Source organism: Miniopterus schreibersii (assembly GCF_964146895.1).
Source record: "Miniopterus schreibersii genome assembly, chromosome: X".
Lineage (NCBI taxonomy): Eukaryota > Metazoa > Chordata > Mammalia > Chiroptera > Miniopteridae > Miniopterus > Miniopterus schreibersii.
In genome coordinates, this window is record NC_138104.1 from 10,371,813 (window position 1) to 10,397,802 (window position 25,990).

The 25,990-nt window shown below is 37.8% G+C and overlaps 1 protein-coding gene across 5 annotated transcripts; it reads right to left on the reverse strand.

The window, feature by feature from the left end:
- Nucleotides 1-755: 755 nt before the first annotated feature.
- Nucleotides 756-25,990, reverse strand: SLC25A14 (solute carrier family 25 member 14). 5 transcript variants are annotated; one of them, XM_081125355.1, is made up of 12 exons: nt 25,917-25,939; nt 25,559-25,713; nt 25,182-25,428; nt 20,267-20,360; nt 18,240-18,387; nt 16,002-16,096; nt 14,248-14,333; nt 11,525-11,620; nt 6,999-7,123; nt 6,162-6,297; nt 2,115-2,195; nt 756-1,204 (listed from the first exon to the last, which is right to left on the reverse strand). In XM_081125355.1, exons 3-12 carry the CDS (start codon nt 25,254-25,256, stop codon nt 1,163-1,165), a joined length of 978 nt encoding a protein of 325 aa, XP_080981481.1. In that variant the 5' UTR covers nt 25,257-25,428; nt 25,559-25,713; nt 25,917-25,939; the 3' UTR covers nt 756-1,162. The 5 variants fall into 5 exon arrangements, with proteins under 5 accessions (XP_080981481.1, XP_080981482.1, XP_080981479.1 ...); XM_081125356.1 differs by having other exon boundaries at nt 25,191-25,428; nt 25,917-25,938; XM_081125353.1 differs by lacking the exon at nt 25,182-25,428 and having other exon boundaries at nt 25,932-25,990.

Genomic DNA, 25,990 nt, shown 5'->3' on the forward strand with positions numbered 1-25,990 from the left:
TGTAAATAATCCCCTTCATATGTTATGTGGCAAGAAGCAGGTCCTTATTTACTCCCTGAGGCACCCTTACTCTAGCCTATTTCACTATAGAAATGAGTTAACCCTTAGTGTTCAATCAAAATATTCTATCCATCAATCAGTTTTGGGGGGGGGGAGGATATTGTATTAATCCGTGAGTAAGGATAGGATACTACACCAAAATAGCAAGTCAAATTCTTTAATTTGAACTATCTGCCCAATTTTGGCTACTATAAAGACTGCAGTCCTTAAAGCTTTAGTAATTTGGTTAATGATCTCATGAGCTTCAAACTATTTTTCTCAAAATTTTATACTGAAAGTAACCGACCCTCCCTGCTCCCTTTTCTCTTTTTCATTCACCAGAATATTAGTCTTAAGTCAACTTCAGGATGAGTATTTAGTCATTGCCAGTGTCCTCTATGTTTTTCTCCTCCAACCGCTTTATGTTGGACCACCCCAGGCTCAGTACTTGGATTTCTCTTGTCTGACACTCACTCCCTTGGTGATCTTATTCATGATGGTTAGAAGGGAGTAAACCTGCCTGACATCTACAGGTGAGTGGCATTATGACAATAAATGACAGTGGGAAAGCACGATGCACTTAGTCTGCTCCCATAAATGTTCTGTAAGAGTCCAGACTCAATTTCATAGTCACCTTCTCTTTATCACTTTCTGAAGAATGTAACTTGTAAAGAGTTGGCAAAGGAGAAAATAGTAAATGAAGACAAAATCAAAGTGATTCTTCCAATAAATACTTTAATGAGAACCGAGGTCTGTAACATACTTAGCAGAAACTGCCCTGGCCTGTGCCTTCTGCTCTACCCCAAGTCTGGGGCTAACCAACTACATTTAACCCACATTTGAAAAGAAGGCCATTTTGAATGTCACCCATCAGTATCCATCTTCACAGAAGATACCAATCTGGTGCCAGAATCGCAATGTTAACACTTCCTGTCCGGGAAGTTAACATGGTAACACAAACAAATGAACAATTTCGAACCATCCTTCTGTTCTTCCATCAGGAGGCCCTTGGGAGACCAATGGTTCAGTAAACACTTACAACTTTGTCAAAATACATTTAAACAAGGAAAAGGAGAGAAGAGTAGAAAGGTTGGCAGGGCTTGGCTCACATGTAATTCAGTCCTTAGATCTGAAGCCTCTTAAGCTGCTCATATGTGATAAAAAACTGAAGAGTAAGTCATGGAAGATCAATGGGTTAACAATGAAAGCCAAACCTAGTTCCAAAATTGTACATTGCATTCTTAAATTAAGGTATTTAGTCTGTGCACTTGCTCAAAAGTCTTTTTAAAAACAATACCTGGCAAATCAAGCATGTACTGAGTGCCCACCATGTGCCCATTATCATCACTGGCATTTAGCAATATAAACAGATTAAAACACTAACATATAGTCTTCAGGGGAAAACCCCCTCCCACACACACACATAACCAAGACCATCAATGACAGCATATAAATCAGTGATAGAGTAACTGTTACATACATTAGGTGATCAGAGTAATCCCAAGGAGGGAGAGAGATACTATCTCCCTCAACTACCACAAGGGCAGGGAATTACTTTTCAACCATGCAATGCTCACCATCATACACACCACCACCACACACAGGATCCAATTCATGGCTCTGCATATAGAAGGCACTCCAACACAGCTAAAAGGAGATTCACCCCTGAGGAAACAGCCCTACTTCGCCCTGGATTCGTTCACCCTATCACTGTTTTCTGTCTTATTATTTCCCCAGCTATTTGCGTCCTGTAGTCAGGGGATAGGAAATATGGGTCTGCTCAGGTGGACTTTTCTGTGGGCATCTCCCAGCAGTTTCCAAAAAGTTCATAGCCCTTTCCAGATTTCACTGTTATTGTTAGCATGTTGTTTTTTTAAAGAGGAAACTTTGCCATGTCTTTTCTAGTCCTTTCAGTTTGTATTAAGTCATTTCTTAATTCCATCCTCAATCACCATTAGAATGCTTGAGTTTCTCACTTGCCTAAAGGCTTCAAGAATCAATTTTTCCTTCCCATAGCCTAGAATTACCTGGGAGCTTGAAGCATTTGCTTTCATTCTCATGTTCTAAAAGGATACAATGATGTTCCAGGGTCCAAGTCGAAGCCAGTTTGGCCAAAATCCTTTATAGAGTGCAAAAAAGCCCTCATGTTTCCACATCTGAGAGAAAAATATAATAAAAAATAGAGTGAATTCCCTTCACACTTTACACTGACAACTACTTGTATTTTAGTACTCATCTTCCAAGCCACTCCCCAACATCTCATGACTCCATGAATGGTCTTTTCTTCCTAAAGACACACATTTGAATTCATATGTAGTCTAAATAAAACCATTCATTCAACAAATATCTATTAAGCACCTACCATATGCAAGGTATTCCTGATGCTGAGATAATAGTAATACTAGTAAACAAGAGAAAGTATCTGTGGTAGACGGCTTCCAAGATGGTCCCCAAGAAAGTCACCTCATTATTTACACCATTGCGTAGGTCCTCCCACACACATCAGGATTGGTCTGTGTCTCCAAGAGAATAAAGCAGTAGTGAACACATCACCTCCAATGCTTTATTATAAAAGACATTTTATGTATAAGGCTTCTGCCTTGCTTTCTCTTGGATCAGTCACCCTGGAAGAAGCCAGCTTCCATGTCATAAAGAGAGGCCCACATAGTGAGAAACGAAGGCCTCTTGCCAACAGCTAGAGAGGAAGAAAGGCTTCCTGCTAACAGTCACATGAATGACTTTTGAAGCAGATATCCCAGCCCCAGTCAAGCCATCAGATGACTGCAGCCCTAGCTGACATTTGGACTACAGCCTCATGAGAGAGCCTAAGCTAAAATCCCTCAGCTAAACTGCTTCTGAATCCCTAATGCATAGAAAATGCGAGATCATAAATGTTTGTTGTTTTAAGACACTGAGTTTTGGAGTAATTTGTTACACAGCAAAAGATAACTTATAGAGTCCCTGCCTTCATGAAATGCATCCTCTAGTGGAGCTGGCAGACAAATACACAAACTTACATATATATATTGTACTCAGAAATAAGTGCCTAATAAGAAAATTAAAGCAAGGTAGGGGAATGGGGAATTGGGCAAGTCACTATCCTCTGAGTCTGGTTCATCACTGTAAGCTCTGTGCAATGCCATGGGCTACCTCACGTCAATGCTCTGAGGATCATGTGAGGAACACTGTGAATTGCTTTGAGTCTGGCTTTCCTGTTTTATACAAAGGAGGTCTACACACACCAGCTGAATGGTTATTATTAAATGACAAATTATGTATATCAAAAGTCAAAAACTGGTGGTGCATGTTGAATCCAACCTACAGAAACAGTTTCTATTTAATAGACAAATATCTCTTAAGTGACTCCTATGATTTAGGCATTGTGTTAACATTGAAAAATGTTATTTTGCCTTTCCACTGGTGAAGTAAAACCCACCATTATACTAAAAAATAAATATATCTGGGTTAGACAATAGTATGAGAATCCAGAATTATAAATATCCTTTATCCCATGCTATAGATTAAGAACACTCGATTTCTTTGGATAAATACCCAAAAGTGGAATTGCTGTGTTGTATCGTAGTGATAAAGAGGTATATAAATGTTGAATCACTATATTGTAACCCTGAAACTAGTACAATATTGTATACCAACGACACTTAAATTTAAAAACTGAACACTCGAGATAATTATCCCAACTAACCATTTTTTGGAACAGAGAGGCTTTGGGTGATGAGCACTCGATGCAGTATGCAGATGATGTTGTACACCTGAAACCTGCATGGTTTTATTAACCAATGTCACCCCAATAAATTCAGTTTAAAAAGAATAAAAAATAAAATGAATTATAATAAAATGAAACAAATGTGATATAACCATATGATGGAGTATTACCCAGTCATAAAAAGGAACAAAGTACTGATACATGCTACAACATGGATGAACCCTGAAACATTATGGTACATGAAAGGAGCCAGCCAAAAAGGTCACATATTATATAATCCCATTTATATGAGATATCCAGAATAGGTAAATTTACAGTGATAGAAAGTAGATTAGTGTTTTCTTTGGGCTGGGGAGGTAGGGGGCAGATAGTTAAAGGGCATGAGGTTTCTTTCTGAGGTAATGAAAATGTTATAAAATTGACTGTGGTGATGATGGTTGCACATATCTGTGAATATACCAAAAGCCGCTTTGAATAGGTTAATTTTATGATATGTGAATTAATCCTCAATAAAGATTTTAAAAAACATAATAAATGCTATGATAGAGCAAGTGCACAAAACTATGTACATATAACCTAGTTTAGCAGTCAGGGAAGGCCTTTATAAACACGTAACAAGATCTAAAGAATAAGCAGGGGGTAGCCAACTGGAAGGGAGCTAGGGTAGAGTGGGGAGCATCTAACAAAGTATATGGCATGAAAGAAAACTTGGGAATGAAAGTCTAGTACTAGAAATTGTTCAGTATATCTGGAATGCGGCATAAAGGTGGCAAAGATAAGGCTGTGGAAGTAAAAAGGGGTCAAATCATCCAGAGCCTTGGGTCTACGAGAAGCCTTTCAATGGTTTTAAGATGGAGGTGACAGGATGAGACTTGCAGTTGCTCATTTCTGTCAGAGATGAAGGCATAATTCCATTCACCAAAGTGTTTTGGGTCTCTTAGAGATGAAATAATAAAGTATGATGCTATTATATATAATGATATAGAGTGAAATTGTTTTAAAGAACTTTAATATCAAATAAGAGAATAAGTGAGTAAATATAAGTACTTAAAGGTTACCTGAAATATAAAATATGTTTATTCCAATGCAACACAGGATAGTGGTTACATGTACACACTTTGGAATCAGACAGGCCCTGGTTTAAATCCCAAAGCTGGCACTTATTAGATGTGTAGTCTTGGATAAATACTTAGCTACTCCGAAACTAAAATCACTCATTTATAAAATGGGAAAGCTAATATCTATTCCATAGTGTTCTGTGAGTTAAAGGATATATTATAGCATTCAATAAATGCTAGCTATTACTATATTCTATCTCCTCTTAGCCAACCTTCCTGTGTGCTAGGAAGGCAAAAAAGCTGTGACCTCCTGTAACTGCTCTCCTTGGTCTCCCCCTCCAAAGATATGAAACACCTGTACACTACTGATTCCCAAGGCTCTTAGCTACACCCCCTGAACTCTCCTCTGAATGAACTCAAATATATCCAAATATATCCACTGCATGTTCCTCATGAACCTCAAACTAAGTGTCCAAAACTGTGATGTCTCCCATAAGACCTGTTCCTCTTCCTGTGATGCCTCTGTCAATGAATGTCACCACATGGTCACCACTAAAATAATATGTAAGGTCTCATTAGGATAGTTTCCAATATATAGTAAAGCATTCAGCATATATTAGTTATTATTATTCAGGATGCCACCATCTACAGGATGCCTTTCCCAAACTTCCGAATTGGACTAAAATTTCCTCCCATAGATCCCTGAATTTTTCACTTACCAATCTCTGTTAATTATGTGTCAGTACACCTGCAGTATGCTATAATTTCTCTGTGCCTACTAAAATGTGCCTAGTCTATAATAAATAGTGGTTAAACTAAACTGAACCACAGAGAAACCACATGGCAATATTGTATTTTAGCCTCAAATTTGTTTTTTGTGGAAGTATTATCACTAGAGATTATATAATACATAATTCATTTACAATATTTAGCTTTCCACAAGAACATAGCAGAAACTTTCAAAGCAAAACTGTGAACAAAAGCACAATGCTGAACTTAAACTGAGTACCAGATTTTCTATCACAGGGTCTCTGTCTTGTTTGAAGTGGGCAAATGTGGGATATGTTAAGTCCTTTATATCAATTCTACACAGTGTTATTCATAAAATAACATGCAGTCACAAGCATTCAAATCACAATAATATTAAGGACCACTGTACATCAGCAGATTGCCAAGGACACAGCTTTTCTACCTGGAAATTACTCTGACAGCCTATAAAAATACACATAATAACTCTTCCATCTTCAGAATTATATGTAGCAACTATGAATAAGGCTTGAAAGAAGGTCTGAGACATCAAAGAAAATTAAAAATGCAATCCAAGCCCACAGTGTGCATACCTTTAAAATACCATCCAAAGTACCCTTGTAGAGGTCCACATGTCCCACAATTGCCCTCTGGTTCATCATGCGAGTTCGAACCACATCAACTGGATTAGAAGCTAGAGCTCCAGCCAAGCCACATGTAAAGCTGGACCTAAAAATGAAAAATTTAAGTAGATAGATTGCCCTACTTCCACCCTTGCCCACTAAACAGAAATGAGGGCAAACTTAAATGTACAATGAGTCAGACTCATGAGACAAAACCTGGCATTTACCCTTTCATTATAATCTAAAAAGAAAGAAAAGTTGTCCCCTTCACTTTTCAATCTGAAACTTAGACAGCTTTTTTTCTTAAAGGGGGACAGTTTATAAGTCTAGCAAGATCCCTACACAGAAAGTGTCACATATCATATATTAGTTACGTAAATTTTTCAAAACATAGGATCATATGCCAAATGCATGTGAGTAATAAAGTATCATAAAAGTTGCAAGATGAAGAAATTGTAGGCTGAGACTGACAATAGTCTTCAGCCGAAAACTATGGTTTTGTTTCACAGGCCCTATAAAATTTTACCTTTTTTTATTCTCATTGAGAAAAGTTTGGTTTTTGTCCCAAAATAAACCAAAGCAAACAACAGATGGGCTTATCAGATATGGAGGTTGTGTATGAACAAATGCAAACCCTACAGAAATCTGATAGGCTGCTGTATTAGACACTGCCCCCAAGTACCCAAGTGTCCATAGCACCTGGGATATAGAATAATGGTATCAATTCTACATGAGGATTTCAGTGAAAGATGCTTTTTATGCTCAAAATACTGGTAATATGACATGAGCACAACCTATCATACTCACACAAAGTGGGTTAAAATTGTGTCTCCCACCATCCCTGACAGTATCAAGTGCTTCTTCGTAATATCATAGACTGGCAGCTCAACTCCCACAACAATAGCAGCCCGCTGAGCAGTTGGAACGACACCCTACAAAACATAGGTGATGTGAGATACCAAGAAGGTACATAGGTCGTGTGACAGAAGTCTAAAAGTGAACAAAATAGCTTGTGAGTTAAAAAGTGACAGAAAAATCCAAGTCTGAAGTACAGAGGTCACTCTTTCAAATCAAAGCCTAATACTGGAACAAGTCTGTGTATTACTAAAAACCATTATATTGTACACTTTAAGATAATGTATTTAATGGTATGTGAATTATCTCAATAAAGATGTTATATAAAATCACGAAGCAAAAGTCAGTGGGAAGAAAAGAGCTTCAAAGTTTAATTCACAGCATTTTAGGATATGCAGAAAGAACACACTAGGGTGACAACAAAGGTCTGATGCAGCTAGAGAGAAGGTCAAGGCAAAAGGGATGCTTCCTTATGAGTCCTCCTGGGGTAACACTACCAGCATAATACTCCTATCACAGCTCACATTATAATGCAGGGCTGCTAGAGCATTAAAAGTCATGTTTTTGAAGAATACTAACACAAGAAAATACTTATGATATAACCTTAAAGAAGGAAAGACATAAAATTACCTATACCATTATTCTAAATTAGGGGAAGAGGAATACACACATGCCAAATTTTTTGTAAAGGGTTAGAGGGAAATGCACCAAAATATTTTTCATCTGAGATTAGGATAATAGACCAGTTAATTTTCATTTTTATGCCTTTCTATATTTAAAAAATCACAATGAACCCTAACCAGTTTTTCTCAGTGGTTAGAGCATCGGCCTGTGGACTGAAGGGTCCCAGGTTCAATTCCAGCCAAGGGCAAGTACCTCGGTTGCAGGCTCTATTCTTGGCCCTGGTTGGGGCACATTTGGGAGGCAACCAATCAATGTGTCTCTCTCACATTGATGTTTCTCCCTCTGTCTCTCTCTCTCTCCCTTCCATTCTCTCTGCAAAGCAATGGAAAAAATATCCTCAGGTGAGGATTTAAAAAAAAAAAATCACAATGAATGTTTTATTTTTTCAATTTATTTATCTTTGTTGTTGAGGGTATTATAGATGTCCCCCATTTTTCCCCTATTTCCCCCTCCACTCGGTTCCTACCCCACCCCAGGCCTTCACCACACATTTTACTTTTATAAACAAACAGTGTTTAAATGTTGTTTAAAATTGAATATAACATACTGTGGGAACAACCGCTTTCTGGGAGACCCTGTTATATTAAAGTATTCAATCATCTCTAAAATCCCTAACTCAATGTATACAGTGGAAGTGATTGAGCTGTGCTGTCACCAAATGTTTTATTCTGCTGATGGGGCTGACTGGCCCAACAGTGCCTTCTTCTCTGACCCTTCCATCTGCTCAACTCTGTTAGAAGATGACCTTTGGAGAAGACTACTTTGGAGAACATTAAGGCCACAAACTGGAGACCACAGGCTGAATTCAGACCACAGACATGTTTTCTTTGGCCAAACAGTGTTTCCAGAAGGCTGAATAAGCTGTCAACATATAAAAAACCAGGATCCTTCACATAGAAATGCAGATTTCCAGCTTCTCTTGCAAGTCCAGAAATTTTGGCGACACTGAACTCACATCGCACATGGCAACAATGAGCGGGGCAGGTGCTCTCCAGTTACCAAAGTCCCCACGACTCTATTGTCTCTCCAAATCTGACATTAGTGCCAGTTACACTTTACTATTGTACTCATGCTGTTATTTCTCCCAATGGAGTTAGGAAGAAAGTGAAATGTTTCCAGTACCCATATTGCAATCGAAGTAGGAAAGTAAAGCATAAACAAAGAGGACCATGTGTTTGAAGACAAATGCAAACATATTTCCTTGTTGAAATAAAAACATAATTCTGTATTTTAATATGCAAATAACATGTCTGTGTCAAAAGAATACATAACACAATGTACTTCACTTCTTTACCTTACATGCCTGGATGAAGTAGCCTGGATCATAAAAGTAGCTATGTTCAGTTCCTCAAAAAATTAAACATAGAATTACCATCCAGCAATCCCACTTTGGGATATATAAATGAAAGAATTGAAATCAGTCTTCACACACCCATGTCCATAGCAACATTATTCACAAGAGCCAAGATATACAAACAACCTAAATGGCTGTTAACAGATAAACAGATAAACAAAATGTGGTGTGTATACATATACAATAGAGCCTTGAAAAGGAAAGAGATTCTGACATACGTGACAACATGAATGAACCTGGAGGGCATTATGCTAAGTGAAATAAGCCAGTCACAAAATGAAAAAAGTATGATTACACTTATATAAGATACCCAGTATAGTTAAATTCATAGAGACAGAAAGTGTAAGGCTGCGGGGAAGGGGAAATGGGGAGTTGTTTAATGGGTACAGACCTCCAATTTTGCAAGATGAAAAGAATTCTAGAGACTGGTTATACAACAATGTAATTGGTTAAAATGGTAAATTTTGTTATCTGTACTTTACCACAAGTAAAAATTTTAATTAAAAATAAAGTAGCTAGCCTGGCTGGGCGTGGCTCAGCGGTTGAGCGTCGACCTAGGATCCAGGCAATCAGGGTTCGATTCCCGGTCAGGGCACATGCCCAGGTTGTGGGCTCGATCAATGACTCTCTCATCATTGATGTTTCTCTCTCTCTCTCTCTCTCCCTCTCCTTTCCTCTCTCTGAAATCAATAAAGATATATTTAAAAAATAATAATAAAATTAAGTAGCTAAGTTCCCCTGACAAAATCTCCAATTCTATTTATTGCTGTCTTTCCTTTAGCCTTACTTTGTGAAAAAATTATAGCTAGTTCCATTTTCTGGTTTTAAATTAAACTAATCAAGAAGCTGTACTCTGCTATTATTAAAAAGCAAACCTCAAGTATCATTAATGGATGCCAAGACCATTAGATGAAAGGTTATTAGATAATAGGATACATGCATGATGCTAGAATATAACCCTACAGACTACTTGCTAATTGCAAATGGGGAAACAGCTAATCTTTTACGATGGTGAGATCTAGTAGACATCATTTTACCAAGTAATCAAACTTAGCATCACTAACTATGGGATAACCCAACGTATCTGCCTGCCGGTGTGATGCAATATGAAATACACCATGTTACCTATGCAGTTCTCTTACCAAAAACGTTTAACATGAATCTAACCAAGCCAATAGACCTAATTTCCAGTTTACAGAAAATAGAGGGGAAATATGAGGAAACAATCTATAAGAAAGCTGGCCTGGTCTCATCAATAAAGTAAACTGAATATGGTATTAGAGACTTACTGTTAATTTTCTTAGGTGTGATAATGGTATTGTTATTATGTAAGAGAATGTCCTTATTCTTAGGAGATACATAATGCAGTATTTAGGGGAATACCATGATGTCTGCAACTTCCTTTCATATAGTTTGGCAAAAAAAAAAGTGTGTGTATACACATATAAATAAAGCAAATATGTCCAAACTTTAATAGTCATTTAATCCAAGTATGTAGGTGTTCATTGTTCTATTCTTTCAACTTTTCTGTAAGTTTGAAATTTTTATAAGAAGTTGTGAGCCTGACCAGCGTGGCTCAGCGATTGAGCATCAACCTATGATCCAGAAGATCGAGGTTCAATTCCAGGTCAGGGCACATGCCTGGGTTGCAGCCTCGATCCCCAGTTAGGGGCGTGTAGGAGGCAGCTGATCAATGACTCTCTCTCTCCCTTCCTCTGATATCAATAAAGATATATTATATAAAAAAAAGTTTCAGAAAATTATAAAGGAAGAAAAAAGCAAAGTTTTCTTTTTTAAGAGTCTGTTAATAGATTTCCCATTCTACTCTCTCTGCATATTCTGCTAGTAGTCTTACTTAATATTACAATCTTAAGTGATTAAAATAGGATAAAGCATTATAGGAACAACAACAAAAAAATGAAGTATAGATAGAAGACTGAAAGGTAATATGACATAATGTTAAAAGTGATTGTCTCTAGCTAGTGAGACTTAATGGATTTGTTCTCATTTATATATTTTCTCAGTATTTTATAGTGCATCTTTTACCTTTAAAAAGGTTTAAAAAACTTGACTTAGGAAACAACTTTAGAGCATAAGCACTACAGAGACTATTGCTAATAGACATTGCTGTGTTAGTACAAAACAGGCAAATGTACATATTGAAGAACTAAATTCACTGTGAATTTGAACCAAAATGCTATCTCAAATAATGTATTTTCTCACATATATAACACCCAAACACTAAGCAGAAATAAAGACGACTGAAAAGTTCTGGTCCCTTTCATAGGTTCTGTGGAGCTTCTTACACCTCATTTTTGGGTTACCAAGAATCTTACACAGTGTAAGATGCCAGTTCACAATTTTATGGCTTTATATAAAAAGTTTTCACTGCAAATTCTAGGAACTGAGTATAGAACAATATCAGGAAAAGAGTACTCACCCTCCACAGACCCTTGGTACCTTCTTGTTGGTATATATCAATGAAGCTGCCAATCATGCTGCCTTGAAACAAGCTTCCCTGAGCCTGCATTCGAATCTAAAAAAAGAATAAGTGAATGTTTTGTTCTGATATTGAACCAAAATGAGATGATTCACTCATTTAAAATTAAAAAACAGTATTTGGGAATTAAAGAAAAATCAGCCTGCTATTATTATGAAGTTAATGACTTAAACTATATATAGAAAGAATGTAATTTGTCTCAAAGTATATCTTATAAAGATGATTTTATCAACCTCACATTCCTCATACCTAAGTCCATCATTTCTGGAGTAGAAAGAAAACTTGAAGAAAAGAAAGAACAAATACTCAGTGGAGGTAGAAAATAATTCATTTAAAATATGATTTGTGAAAAATTAAAACAGCCTACATGTCCCAAAACCACAAAGGATTGGCTGCATAAATTTATGATGCATCCATTTAATGGAACACTGTACAGCCATAAAATTTTTTTGTAGAATAATATCTGACATTGAAAAATGTCAACAAGTAATTGCTGAATAGAAAAGGCAGGCTGCAAAGCAGTATGGATGGTATATATTAAAAACATGTTAACTTAAAATAAATCATATGCACAACAAAGAGAGTGGATGAACATAAACACCCAAATGCTGACCATGGTTTAAGTCTGAGTGATGAGGCTATCCGTGAGCAGTTCTCCCCTTTTTGTTTTTTCTGCCTTCCACTTTTATCTACATTGAACATGCACTACTTATGTAATTATAGAAAGCAAAAATGTTTTAAAATATAATTTTATGCTACAAGACATTAAACTGAGTTTTATTTGTAAAAGGCATGACACTGTATTTTGCAAAGTGGCCTTTGAGAAGCACAAGAAAGGAGATATAGCACTGAAAAGCCATGTGAAAGATTTGGTACAATTTCACACTGACTCTGCACACATAGAATCCCAGTAGTCATCACTAAATACTAGTGGCCCAAATGTAGCCCTGATTTTCATGAAGCAAAACTCTAAGTTCCAATAAATGTCATGTAACAGCAACATGTTTTTATGTAGAAAGTCAACTGCTGCTACAAAGAGTTGAAATAAAAACCTAAACCAAATTAAATCAGAATAGAAACTATCACAAAGTCAAATTGAAACCAAAAATATCCTATGGTAAGTACAAGATTTCTTTAAGGGGGTGATTCCTGAGCAGGGTTGGGTCTAGGGTGAAGCAACAAGTGGGGCACTTCCGTCAGGCACAAAATGTAGGAGGAAAATGCAAAAAACCTCAGTAATCCAGATAATTATCTTAATATTTTTAAAAATCAAAATTAATGCACAAAAATGAACGATGAACCAAATATCAAAGTTGCAACTGAAGATAGGCTCCAACATGGTGGGATTAGGGTGAGGCAAGGGAGGTGAACTGTACAAAATATTGATATTTTGCTCATTAATTTTATGCATTTATTTTAGTTTTTGACAAATATTGCATAAAAATGTTAGTTCTCGATTACTGAGTTTTTTGGCACCTCCCTTACATTTTGCATCCAAGGAGAGTACCTCACTTGTCTCATCCTAGTCCTGGCCTGTTCCTGAGAAGTCTTGAAGGATAACTTCATCAGGAAAGGGGAGAAAGGCACTGAGACAGAAAGAGAACTGCATGTACAAAGGCCAAGAAGCAACACAGCAAATCAGAGAAAGAGATGTCCGAGGATAAAAGGATTGAACAACTCAACAGTGATTTTAAATCCTATTTGTATTGTCACAGTCTAAGATTGTGATTTGGGATTCACTCACACATTTTATCATATATTTAGTGCTTTTAATTAGTCATAAACTAATTAATCATACATTTAAATAAGTTAATAAATAGAAAATGCTTGCCATTTAATGAGATAAAATAAGATAAAGACTGATATTAAAATGTTTCATTCTGTGTTTTGATAAAATCTGAACGAAATCCATATTTTAAAAACTCAGTACCATTAACCTACTGTTCTGGTTCTGAATTCAGAATATCCCAACACAAGCCACAATATGCATATCATTTTAAAGGAAAATCTCACTCTTAATAGAAATATGGGTAACACAGGAAAAGACAGGAGCATTACAGACTTCAGGTACCTCAATTAGTTATTCAAAGGGGCTTCTCCAAAAACTGCATTTCGATTTATCCCTTTGTTTGGTACCCCAGGTTACGCCACAGGTCAATATACCACACTAAGCTCTGGAAGGGGTGGGGGAGATACCTTTCTTTCGTAAAATGGAAAAGACTATTATATATACAAGTTTACCCTCAGATCACTTTTCAAAAAGAGTACAAATGAAAGTAGGGAATCTTGAAATTGATTTACATAAAATTGCATAGGCCTTGGAAAGAACCTATAAAGGTTTGAATACTCTAGTTTGAAAACCAATGGATTAATGCATATCTTAACAAATTGACTACTATTTACTGAGCATCTGCTACCAACCAAGTACAATGATAGGCGGTTTACATATATTATCTATAATCCTTAACAACCTTATGTGATTAAGTACTGAATTATCTTCACTTTACAAATGAGAAAACTGAGGCTTAAAGCAATTAAGTGATTTACCCCAAGTTTTACAGCTGTCAAGTGACAGAGTGGGGAATCTAAACCCAAATCTGACTCAAAACTCATGCTCTTTTCACATCACACTGCATACATCCAATGCTACAGACCTCTCTTACCTTTAGTACATCGGTGGGATTGGCTATAGTGGAAGATATCACTCCTGACACTACCCCACAGATCATATTAATTAGAAGAGTTTCATCTGTAAAAAGGAGCAAAAAAAGAAAAAGGAAAGAAAGAAAGAACGAAATGTCTGCTTGTATTAGTTACCAGTTCTGAGAACAGAATACTGAGCTATCAGAAGGGAACCCTAGTCAGAGAAATGGCTGCAGAAATGAACTACAAAGCCTATGAAAATAAACACATATTTCTAGATCCCAAATCAGTACTGAAACATATAAAAATTGTAATACATAAATCATTATTTTTAAAAAATTACTTCTAAAGGACACTGGAAAGTCTTATTATTATATGTAACTGCTAATACCACACACAAATTCAAATGTGGTATTTTACCTTTCAATCATTTCAAACATCTAAAGAAAAAAAATTTAAGTCTCTTTCTGGAGAATCATCAAATCTAAAGACTCAGGACTCAATGTTAAAAGACAAATGATATTTATATGTGGAATCTAATGAATAAAATAAACTGACAAATAAAATAGGTCCAGAGGCATGGATGCATGGAACAGAATAACAGATCTCAGTGGGGAGAGAGGTAGAGGGGACAGGAAGAGATTAACCAAAGAACATATATGCATCTATGCATAACCCATGGACCTAGACAATAGTGTGGGGAAGGCCTGGGGTGGGGCCAGGGCTGGGTGGAGGGGATCAATTGGGTGGAAAATGGGGGACATCTGTAATACTGTCAACACTAAATAAAAAATAAAAAGATAAAATATTTGTCTAATAGAAAAAAATTATCTAAATATTAATTTTGACTGGCCTTAGTATCTACTACTATCTATTTACTTACAGAAGTTTTCTGTAGGCAAATGTGAAAAGCTAGTCATTTGGAACTAAATCTCCTCAGCTACCAAAACCAAAACAAAACAAAAAAAACCCCACAGAGCCCCTGGCCGGGTGGCTCAGTTGGCTGGAGCGTCCTCCCATGCACCAAAAGGTTGCAGGTTTGATACCTTGTCAGGGTGCTTATGGGAGGAAACCTACTGATGTTTCTCTCTCTCTAAAATCAATAAAAACATACCCTCAAATGAGGATTTTTTAAAAATACCACAGAGTATATTTTTCTAAAGTTAAAAGTCAATCTTCACCATGCATCTTCACCATGAAGAGCCCACAAACAGAAACAAGGTAAACCCAAGTGAAGAATCTGTGAAAGAAAATTACTTTGGGAGAACCCATCAGGATCCTCAAAGAAAAAACTCCAGAAAAAGCTGATTTAGTAAAGCGATTCAAAGGACATTGCTAAGCAAAAGGCTCTCCAGCTGTCCCCAACCATTTAGTACAGCATCAGACTGGAAATGTTGCAGCAGCAAATAGAGAAACATATAATATTGAATGTGGGTAAGGTGGGCCTAGATACACCAGAGTCTAGAATATAATAGCCTAAAATTACTCCACCCAACAAGAGTTTGTCAAGCTCGGCAGCTAGAGAAGTCTTCTTGCTGATGAAGACAGCACTAATTTTCTGGACAAGCTTATTCCATGTCCCCTCTGTGATGACCAGAAGCCTTTTTTTTTCTTTGACAGGAAAAGGGACAAACTGGAAGAGCAGATCCCTCTAACACATTATCACTTTGTCCCTGAAATGATTGTCACCCATTCTCAGGCATCCCAAAATGAACACTTATCAATAATCCCTCTGAGCATTACCCCCCAAAGAGAATGAGGAGTCTATACCGACCTTCTAAACGTTCTACAAAGAATCTCTTCAAGCTCTGGTAAATGCCAATTTTAATGGTGCCATATGATGCCTGCCTTAGTAAAGCAGGAGCAATTCTGCCAAAAAAAAAGAAAAAAGAAGAAAAAGTCAATTATACTCAACATGCACTTGCAAATTATACATGTCTAGACAGCCTACTCATTTCCATTAGCTACCTCATTCTACCCAACAGGAAAACACACATTTTTAAGCATCCATGGAACATTCACCAAGAGAGCATATTTGGGTCATAAAATAAACCTCAACAAATCCTTAAAAGTTGAAATCATACAGATTATGTTCTCTGACCATAATGGAATTAAACTAGAAATCAAGAAGGAAAATCCTTAAACATTTGGAAATTAAACAACACACTTCTAAACAATGCATGGATCAGAGGAAGTCTCAAAGGAAATTTTTTAAAAACATAGAACTGAATGAAAATGAAAAATTCAATCTTTTGCAATATGTGGGCCCTGGCTGGTGTGGCTCAGTTTGTTGAGTGTCATCCCATGCACCCAGAGGTTGCCGGTTGGACTCCTAGTCAGGGCACATGCCTGGGCTGCCAGCTCCATCCCCAGTAGGGGGCATGTGGGAGGCAGCCAATTGATGTTTTTCTCTCATCGATGTTTCTATCTCTCTCTCCCTCTCCCTTCCTCTCTCAAAAATTAAAAAAAAAAAAATTTTTAAATAATAATTGAAAAAATATGTGGGATGCAGCCAAAGCAATCATGAAAGAAAAATTTATAACACAAAATGCTTACATTAGAAAAGAGGAAAAGTCTCAAATCAATAATCTAAGTTCCTACCTCAAGAAACTACAAAAAAGCAAAATAAACCCAAAGCCAGCAGAAGAAAGGAAATAATAAAGAGCATAAATTAATAAAATTGAAACAGGAAAATAGAAAAAAATCAATGAAACAAAAAGTCAACTCTTTTTGGAAAAAAATCAATAAATTTGATAAAGCTCTAGCAAAAGAGAAGACAAAAGTCACCAATATCAGTAATGAGATGGAATAAATAGCACTACAAATTCTTACAACCATTAAAAGGGTAAAACAACTCTGTTAAATTTAACAACTTAGAGGAAATGGACTAATTCCTTAAAAAACCACAAACTACCAAAAGTCAGTCAAAATGAAATAAATAATCTAAATAGTCTCATAACCATTAAATAGTTTTAATTCATAATTTAAAAGTTCCCAAAAAGGAAATCTCCAGGCACAGATAATTTCACTGTGGAATTCTATCAAACATGTAAAGAACTAACACCAATCTTATAAAATCTCTTCCAGAAAACAGAGGAGGGAATGCTTCCCAACTAATTTTATGAGGCTGGTATGACCCTGATACCAAAACCAGACCAAAACAGTATAAAGAAACAGTACAAAGGAAAAGTATAGGCCAGTATCTCTCATGAACTTAGATGCAAAAATCCTTAACAAAATATTAGCAAATTGAATCCAGCAATGTAGGAAAAAGAAGTATGCACCAATACCCACCTCACAGATATTTTTTAAAAAATCCATCTTACTTCCTAACAGTTGTAGATACATCTTCCATCCTTTCAAGAAGGAGGTACCAGAGCCAAGATCTCATCCTATTTAAGTTTTGCTTATAAACTGGAGATATTCTCACTCATATGTCCTTTGAGATTCTTCCAAATTACAGAACTATACTTTAGTGGTTATAAATAGAAAGACAGCAGAAGCTCATCCAGTTAGGATCAAAGAGTGATGACTAAATATGCATATTTCTGACTTTTTTTGCTTGCTATAGAAAAAAATAATCCTGTGATTATCCATGCTGATGAAAGAACATGGGTGTATTACTTGATTTTTTAACCCAAGAAAATTGTCTTTGAAATTCAGCCTAACATAGATTAATAATAAAATTGATATCCATTGTCTGAACAATAAACTGGTGCCCTAGATGCAGGAGTGGCCTAGGAAACTGGCAGCAGATAAACAACAAACGGGACGATAAACCACAAACATATGGCTAATCAAAAGTTGACCACTAATAGCTGCACACACTTATAAACGAAGACAAAATCCAAAGCTTAAGGCTTTAAGTAAGTGGAACATAAACTGGCACATCAATATTAAATTACAAGTTGAAATGGTGAGTATCAATAGCACAAACTGTCAGACAGCTGAAATACATGGCTTCCTTAAACACTATTTCTATTCATAATGTAAGGGAAGAACCCAGTCTTACCCTGAATACAGAGCCAATACACCTTCTTCTTTATAGATTCGGAACAAGGCATGAAACATTCCTCGGTATTTTATCTCTTTGAAGCGGGCATCAATGCTTTGGCCTTGAACCTGCAGTCGCGTTTTGGTTAGGTCCACAGGGAAAGTTCCTATGAAGTAACACACTCATTTATACGTTTTTCCAGAGTCACAGTTAAATTTTCGCTGAATGTATGCCAATGACAATTTTTTTCCTGTATTTTATTGTATCATTTTTTTCTATCACCATTTATCCCCCATATACCCTCTTCCACCTCCACCAATCCTCCTCCCCGACCCCCCCCCCCCGTAGTGACCACATTGTTGGCCAATGAAATTTTTTCAAACATAAGACAGTCTTTTTTTTTTTTTTTTAGTATGTCTTTATTGATTTCAGAGAGAGGAAAGGAGAGGGAGAGAGAGATAGAAACATCAATGATGAGTCATTGATCAGCTGCCTCCTGCACACCCTCTGCTGGGGATCGAGCCCGCAACCAAGGCATGTGCCCTGGCCTGGAATTGAATTGCAATCTCCCGGATCCTAGGTCAATGATCAACCTGAGTCATGCCTGGCCAGGCGACAAAGTCATTTTTATAACACACAGAAGAACACTAGAATACCACCGTCAGAGGACAAGAGTTGTATGTGGTAAAATGAAACGCACTGTATTCTATCTGGTAAACAGGATTTGACCCACAGTATAATTGAAACTGTGACATAATAAAGTGCTTTAAGATGGTCCTTACCGTAAATGCAAAATAATTTAAATGTTTTAATCTAATCTGTAACATACAATCTGGCATTTATCTCTGTCTCTGCCTTCTGCCCACCGTAAGTCTCCCCACTTCTCCCTCTTAAAATCTCCCCAAATTTTCACAAAGAAGACAGCAAAGTGTGAGATTGCTGTTCCAGACACTCTTATATACCATTACAAAGTTTTGTGCTTTTTTCTTTTATCTGTTTAAAAGGAACAAACAGTTCCCTAGTATTATAAAAGATAATGACAAAGTTGTATTTAGTCTACTCATTCTAGTTCCTTAGGTAATTCAGGACTAATATCAGCATAGTGCTTGAGGGGAAATTTTCTCCAACCAAACTCCTTTCCCTTATTATATTAACACATAGAAGTGGTCACTACATTGACAAAATGTGTCTCACGGAATACTGCAAGGTCTAAAACTAACAAGGTGATTATATAACTCTGGTCACCGATGACCTTAACATGACAACACCAGAGCAGATGCCAAGAAAGGCAATGAAGGTTAGTGGACGGGAGTCACTTATTTAGTTTAGGAAGAGAAAATGTGGAAGATAAAAAAACAAAACCTAAAAATATTTCAAAATTCAAATCAAACAGAGAAGAATCTGTTTTGACCTTGTGAGTCAATTTTCTTCTAAAATGGAACAGAGCCCAGCCGGGCGTGGCTCAGCGGTTGAGCGTCGACCTAGGATCCAGGCGATCGGGGTTCAATTCCCGGTCAGGGCACATGCCCGGGATGTGGGCTCGATCAATGACTCTCTCATCATTGATGTTTCTATCTTTCTCTCTCCCTCTCCTTTCCTCTCTCTGAAATCAATAAAGATATATTTTTTAAAATAAATAAATAAATAAAATGGAACAGAGGTTTGAAAAGAAGTTTGGATACTTATACTAAGAAAGTTATAAACAACTTACCATAAAGAAAAGACCATTAGTACAGGAATATAGTAGAAACCCCTATCTTATCTAACTCCCTTTGTATTTTCATGTATATTACTTAAGCCTAGCAAATTAACAAATCATTAAACCATCAAAAAAGCTTCCTAAGTTTGACTTTTCTTAACTTCACTTTCCATACTATTAGTACTACTTTCCCAGAAAATGTTACTTGATGGCTTTGAGACAATAGTTTTTAAAACAAATAGGGCCTTTCTTTTTACTTTTTCACTAGCATTCACCAAAAATAACTGTCACCGTAAGCTGCCATTTATACCACAAGCAGCAGATTTGTCAGTGTTCACATTCTTACCAAATTCAGCAACGATAGAGGCAAGGCCGCCATATACAAAGGGTTTCCAATTCAGACCAGACATCTCATGGCTTACAGTGTCACTTTTCTGGTGCTAAAAATAAACACAAATCAGAACAAGGCACAAGAGTGAGGAGCATCTGTCAGTGTCTGATCACATAATTTACATCAACGAATTTGACAGACGTAGAGGAAAAACCCTACCAAATGGAATGACACAAAATGGGGGATCCTCTTTTATGTGGTAGATGATTATGAATATGTTTTTACTGCCATGTAGGGGCAGGCATGAGAATCACTTAAAGATCAACCTGTGCCCTTAATTCTCTCCAGTTTCTTTAATGTTATCCCCATCCCCACCCAAAGGAGAGGTTTCAGGCCGTCCAGCACACCCAACTCAGACATTCAACTAGACAATTACTAGTAAAGGAACCTGGAGTTGAAATTATATAGGCTGAGGCATCTCATAAAAGCAGTTCATGGCATTCAGTCACATTAATTCGGGTGCAAAGCCCAGGCTGACACCACTACCCTCTCATATTGCTTGGCCCTCTCATCTTGCTACTAAACTTTAGGGGTTTAGTTCATCTAGCTCATTCTATTTATTCACAACCTCCCCCGACTAGGCCCAGGCTGAGTTAAACACCTTTTCGCCTTCCTTCTGGTTCCCAGAGGAATGACAGCAATATTGCGTCTCTCTTCTCTGTAACATGTAACATCCACACATCCAGTGAATCTCTTCCCTGGCCTTTTAAAGCACATGCCTACAAACACTGTTTTTCCTTGAAGTTCAGGTTCTTTAATAATGTGTTCTGCTCTTCATCTCCCTTTCCTCCTTTCTCATCCCACCCCCAGTAGACTTGTCATCTTCAATCTTTTCAACTTTTTTCCCCTGCCACTCTCGGCTATCTCTCTTGAATTTTTCCCCCACAGCTCTGCCCTCTACATCAGTGGTTTTCAATTTTAATATGCACCAGAATTATCTGGAAGGTAGATTTAAAAATAGATCGTTGAGCCTCACCCTCAGGGTTTCTGATTGGTGGTCTGGGTCTGGCCTGAGAATCTGCAAGTTTCCAAATAATGCTGATGCTTCCACACGTTAAGAACTACTGCTCTAGGCATCACCTACTAAATCCTGGTACAGCTGGAAAAAGTATCTTTTCTTAAATTGGACTCTCAGATTTCTTTAAATATTCCTTTGTCAGAGTTTCACGGATGTATACTATTGAATTTCAAAAGCAACTTCAAGTAGTTTATGGTCAGGAATGAAGACTGAAGTCAGACTGCCAAGGTTCAAATCCTGACACCACCACTTACTGGTTCTGTGATCTTGGGCAAGTTACTTAACTGCTCTATGCCTGGGTTTTTTGAACTATAGAATGGGGATAATAAAAACTATAGGGTTGTTTTGAAAATTAAATATAATGTAAAACACCTAGAAAAGTACTTGGAACCTAGTTCAACAACTATTAGCTTTTACCATTATTACATTTTGAAAAGTTAAGTACTCCAATATACTTTCTCACAGATATTACTTGCTGTCCACTTCCTCCATTGCCCAATCTGGGGTTAGCACCATTGAGTCACAGTCTCTTTTTAGTGGAGGCAAGGTTTTGCTTTGTTTCCACATAAGGAATTCTCTGTAACTAAGCACAGAACAATTTTCCAGAGAGGATAGCAAACTGCAGACAAATGTTTTAGTTAGAGGTCACAAAAATAATTATGCAAATTTCCTTTCAAGCATACTGTGATCAGCCAGTTCATCTGACATAGAGTCTGGGGTAGATAGCTCTTCTGGAGGAAAGTTGTTGAAAAGGATTTTAAAAAGCAAAGTAGGAATACGTACTTCACATAGCTACAGCTTAAAATTAGAGTCTTGGGTACTAAATGCAATCTTATTGACATTTTCAGCTATGCCCAAATTTTAATATTACAATTGATAGCAAAGCATGACACACACAGTGAGAGGGTAGACACGGAAAAGCAAGAAGCATGGCATATCCCATCTCTGAGTTTGTGGGGAAAATGCCCTCTCCACTGACCAATTTATAGATCCCCTAAAACACTCAAACATTTCAAATGGCTGCTATGCTTCTCTCCAAAGCTTTCTCTTTACAAATTCTTTAAATCTTCTCATTATGAGAGAAAGCTTCTATCAGGATTTTACTACCTGCTACCCAGTATTTTAATAAGGAAGATATGCTCAGGGTTCAGGGATCAATAACAAATCAGTTAAAGGCAGAGGGGCAGGGCCATAGCAGGTAGCAGAAAGACCAGTCACTGAATATTAGGTCAGTTGCCCAGTGGTTCCTTAATGAAGTTTTCACAATTCTGAAGTGAAATGAACAAAATAAGGGTACCTAGTTGTTGTTTTTTCAGCCAAATATATTTAATTTAAAGCATTATTAGGAAATAATGTTCTTCCAACATCTGGAACCGTTTTAAAATCATCTTTCCTGTATGAAATGCTAACAGTAGTTGGTAGTTAATTTTGCTTAGTGCCTTAACAAAATAAGACTGGCAACCCTAATTTGTGCCTCCTCCTCACGCGTTCATTTAAATGTTATTGGTCCATGAAATCCACTGGCCAAATTAACACTGCTTCCACTCCTACCTCCCCACTCCCATCTGATAGTAAAATCCCCTTCCCTCTAATATTAGGAAAGAATCTTGCTATGAAGAAGTCCTGTACTATCTTTAATTAGGTCTTAGATATTCCTTCCTCCTACTAAGCCAAAAGTCTGCCTTTGGGTCTATAGTTTTTGCCCATTTTTGGAGGTAATATTGAACAAATTTACTCTTTTCCCCTAGGAGAGTCCTTCCAATATTTAAAGACAGGTAATCACGTTCTCCTGCACCTTATCTCTTTTAGGCTACATAACCACAATCATTTTCATCATTATTATACTTCAATTATTACAGCTGAAAATTGCAGTTGCTTTTGTGGGGGCCGCATCACAGTACTGAATCATTAAAATGTCAGCTAACACCTCCAAGTCTTTTAATTAAGGCTATTCACAAGCATGCATGTTGTGTCATACCTATTCTACAGCTGTACAATGTTCTCTCAGTCTTCATTTATCCCTTCTATACCTTAATCTCAGGTACACAAACAACGGCTAGGATGAGGTTTATCTTCTAGTTGCCCATGTTATTTTTTCTTGTAACTAGGTATGATCCCTGAAGCCAGAAACCATGTCTCACAGCACTTTTTATAACCCCTAAAAAAGCTTGCACAGAACTGGGTACGAGTGCATTAAATACATGGTTGGTTCCAATGTGGTGTGCTTTATCTATGTATGCAGCCTATATGTAAGAGATTACTAGAAAAAGCATGAAAATTAAGTTGCTGGACCTGACCAATACTACATACTCTATGTACAACACTTTGCTGATCCTCAGAGATTCTCTGCCTATTAATTCTCTTCCCTTGCTTTTGTTACAGAGAATTACTTGTGTAAAATACCCCAAGCATCTAACGATGTTTTTGACTTGTGGGAGCTATCTAGAAGTCATATCTGAGTTAAAATAGAGTACCTTAAATATTTTTATTGTATAAAGAAGCCAATGAAAAATGTCTTCAAAATGCACACATGTATTCTGAAGTTTGACTAAGGAAAATCTGATATCCTAAAGACTGAGAAGAATGTCCTAAAAGACAAGTTACATAGCCCTACACTACTCCAAAGATTTGATCAGAAAAACCTGGGTGCCTTTCTTGCTTTCTCTTTTAAGAAAGAATAGGCATCAGATTCTTAGATTCAGGAGGTAATAATGGAGAGTCAAGCAAATATTTATTGAAGCGATATTAAATGCCCAAATCTGCAATGTGCTATGGTCTAAACGTCATGTTAAAAAAAAAAAAAAAAACACAAAACAAGAACAAATGTTCTAACACCATGATAATATTTATCATTCAACCTATATTTCCTGGATAATGAAGGAGGATGAAGTAGGGATAAAAGTTCTATAAAATCCAGTGCATGCCTTTCAGGAACTTATAATCTGATAGGAGGAATCAGAGCAGCTCATTAAAGAAAAGTTAAGTACTAAACTATATAATGCAAACTATAAGAGCAAGATAAGCATGGAAAAGGAAACAATCAGCATGGGCTTGAATAATTTTGAAAGGCTCGTGGAGGTGAGAGAATTTAAAATGGGCCTTGACACAAGGCAGGTAGGAATCTGGACAGGTGTAGGAAAGGGAGAAGGCAGGGGGAGGAGAGCAGGATGAACAGAGGCACAAATGTGGGGAAAAGCATAGCACATGGAGGCAGGCATCAGCATGGCTTGTTCTGAGAAGGAAGAGTGCAACCTAAATGGAACAAAAAATTCCTGTATCTCACTGAAACAATATCAGTCAAGAAGTATAAGGAACAGGTGACGTTGAAACGGGCTTGAAACTAAAGTGTGTGGTGGAGTATGAGGGATACTGCAAAATTTTAAACAGGGAAGTGATCTGAGGAAATCCGTATTTTAGTTAGCCTACCACAGCTGCAGCAAACAGTGATTACAAACGGGAGAGGCAGGGAAACTAGCTTAGGATGGTGTGAAGTAAAGCAGACAAGGTGTTTGTTGGCAGCAAGGTTAGAGATAAACTCCTAAAATGGAGACACAAAGGAACTTGATGATGTAGGGAATGAAGGCGAGGGAGGAGTTCATGGTAACTCAAAGCATTCCTAGCCTGAAAAAACCAAGGAAACACTGACAGAAAACTACAAAGGTCCCTGCTTAGTACCTTGTCTGAGAAACTAATTCGTGTTGATAAAGGCTGTCATCACAATTAGTTATCTGAACTGCATTTTAATAGATGCCTTCAATGCCTTGACCTCAAGGAGTAGAAGGGGGTAGAAACTGAAAGGGAGCATCTCTCAACAGCACCCCTCACACTAATACAATGGAGGTGTTTGCTTACTCCGCTTACAATCACAGCCGCCGATGCAAACTTCACCCTTAGAAAAATTAGGATTATTCCGGGAAAGATACCCATTCACCCTCTGGGTAGCAGGATCTTGCCAGTTCCTCAGCTGTCAGAGCGAGTTCGTGAAGAGAAGGGAGGCGCCTGAAGGAGGCGGCCTCCCAGGGGGGTCGAGGAAGCAGGGTTCAATCGAAGAAGGAAAACCAACGATGCCAGAAGAGTGAAAGACAGGGAAGGGACTCAGCTGAGGGGAGAGAGAGACCAGAGGACCGTTAAGCCCCTCCCAGGCCGGGAGCCAGGCCAGCCCGGCCCCGCGCGGCCTGGCGCGGCCCAGCCCCGCTCCCCAGCCTGGAAGTCCAGGAGCTCCCCCTCACCTGCTCGGGCTCATCGGACGACTGGGAAGCCGAGGCTCCCACAGTCGGAAACGCCACCGCAGCGCCAACCCGGAAGCATTGAAACCAACGGAAGTAACCAAGCTGTTGCCCTGGCAACGGTGGCGCAGGCATTCCCACTCCACCTCCTTTGATCCCTAAAAAAGAAGGCGCAAAATGAGCAGCGAAAACAACAGGGGTCTTAACAGGGGCGGGGTGGGGGAGGGGTTCAGCAGGCTGCAGGCGTAAAGGCCCAAAGAGGCACCCTGACTTTCGGGGCGGGGGGGAGAGGGTGGTACGGCGGGAGAATCCTGCAGCTTCTGCAGTGAACAGACATGAGCGCAGAGATGCCACCACTCACCACATTACTACCCACCTCGCGCGAACCAGGCCCAGGGAAGGAGGGGGGAGTCAAAACCTGGGGGCCGCGAGGGG

Excerpts from the sequence above, each read along its gene's own strand:
- SLC25A14 (XM_081125353.1), bottom strand. The coding sequence starts at position 25,690 with ATGCCTGCGCCACCGTTGCCAGGGCAACAGCTTGGTTACTTCCGTTGG. Across the intron at positions 6,298-6,998 it reads ACAATTTTAACCCACTTTGT|GTCCAGCTTTACATGTGGCT; the intron begins GTGAGTATGATA and ends TTTCATTTTTAG. Across the intron at positions 1,205-2,114 it reads TTGGACCCTGGAACATCATT|TTTTTTATCACATATGAGCA; the intron begins GTATCCTTTTAG and ends CTTACTCTTCAG.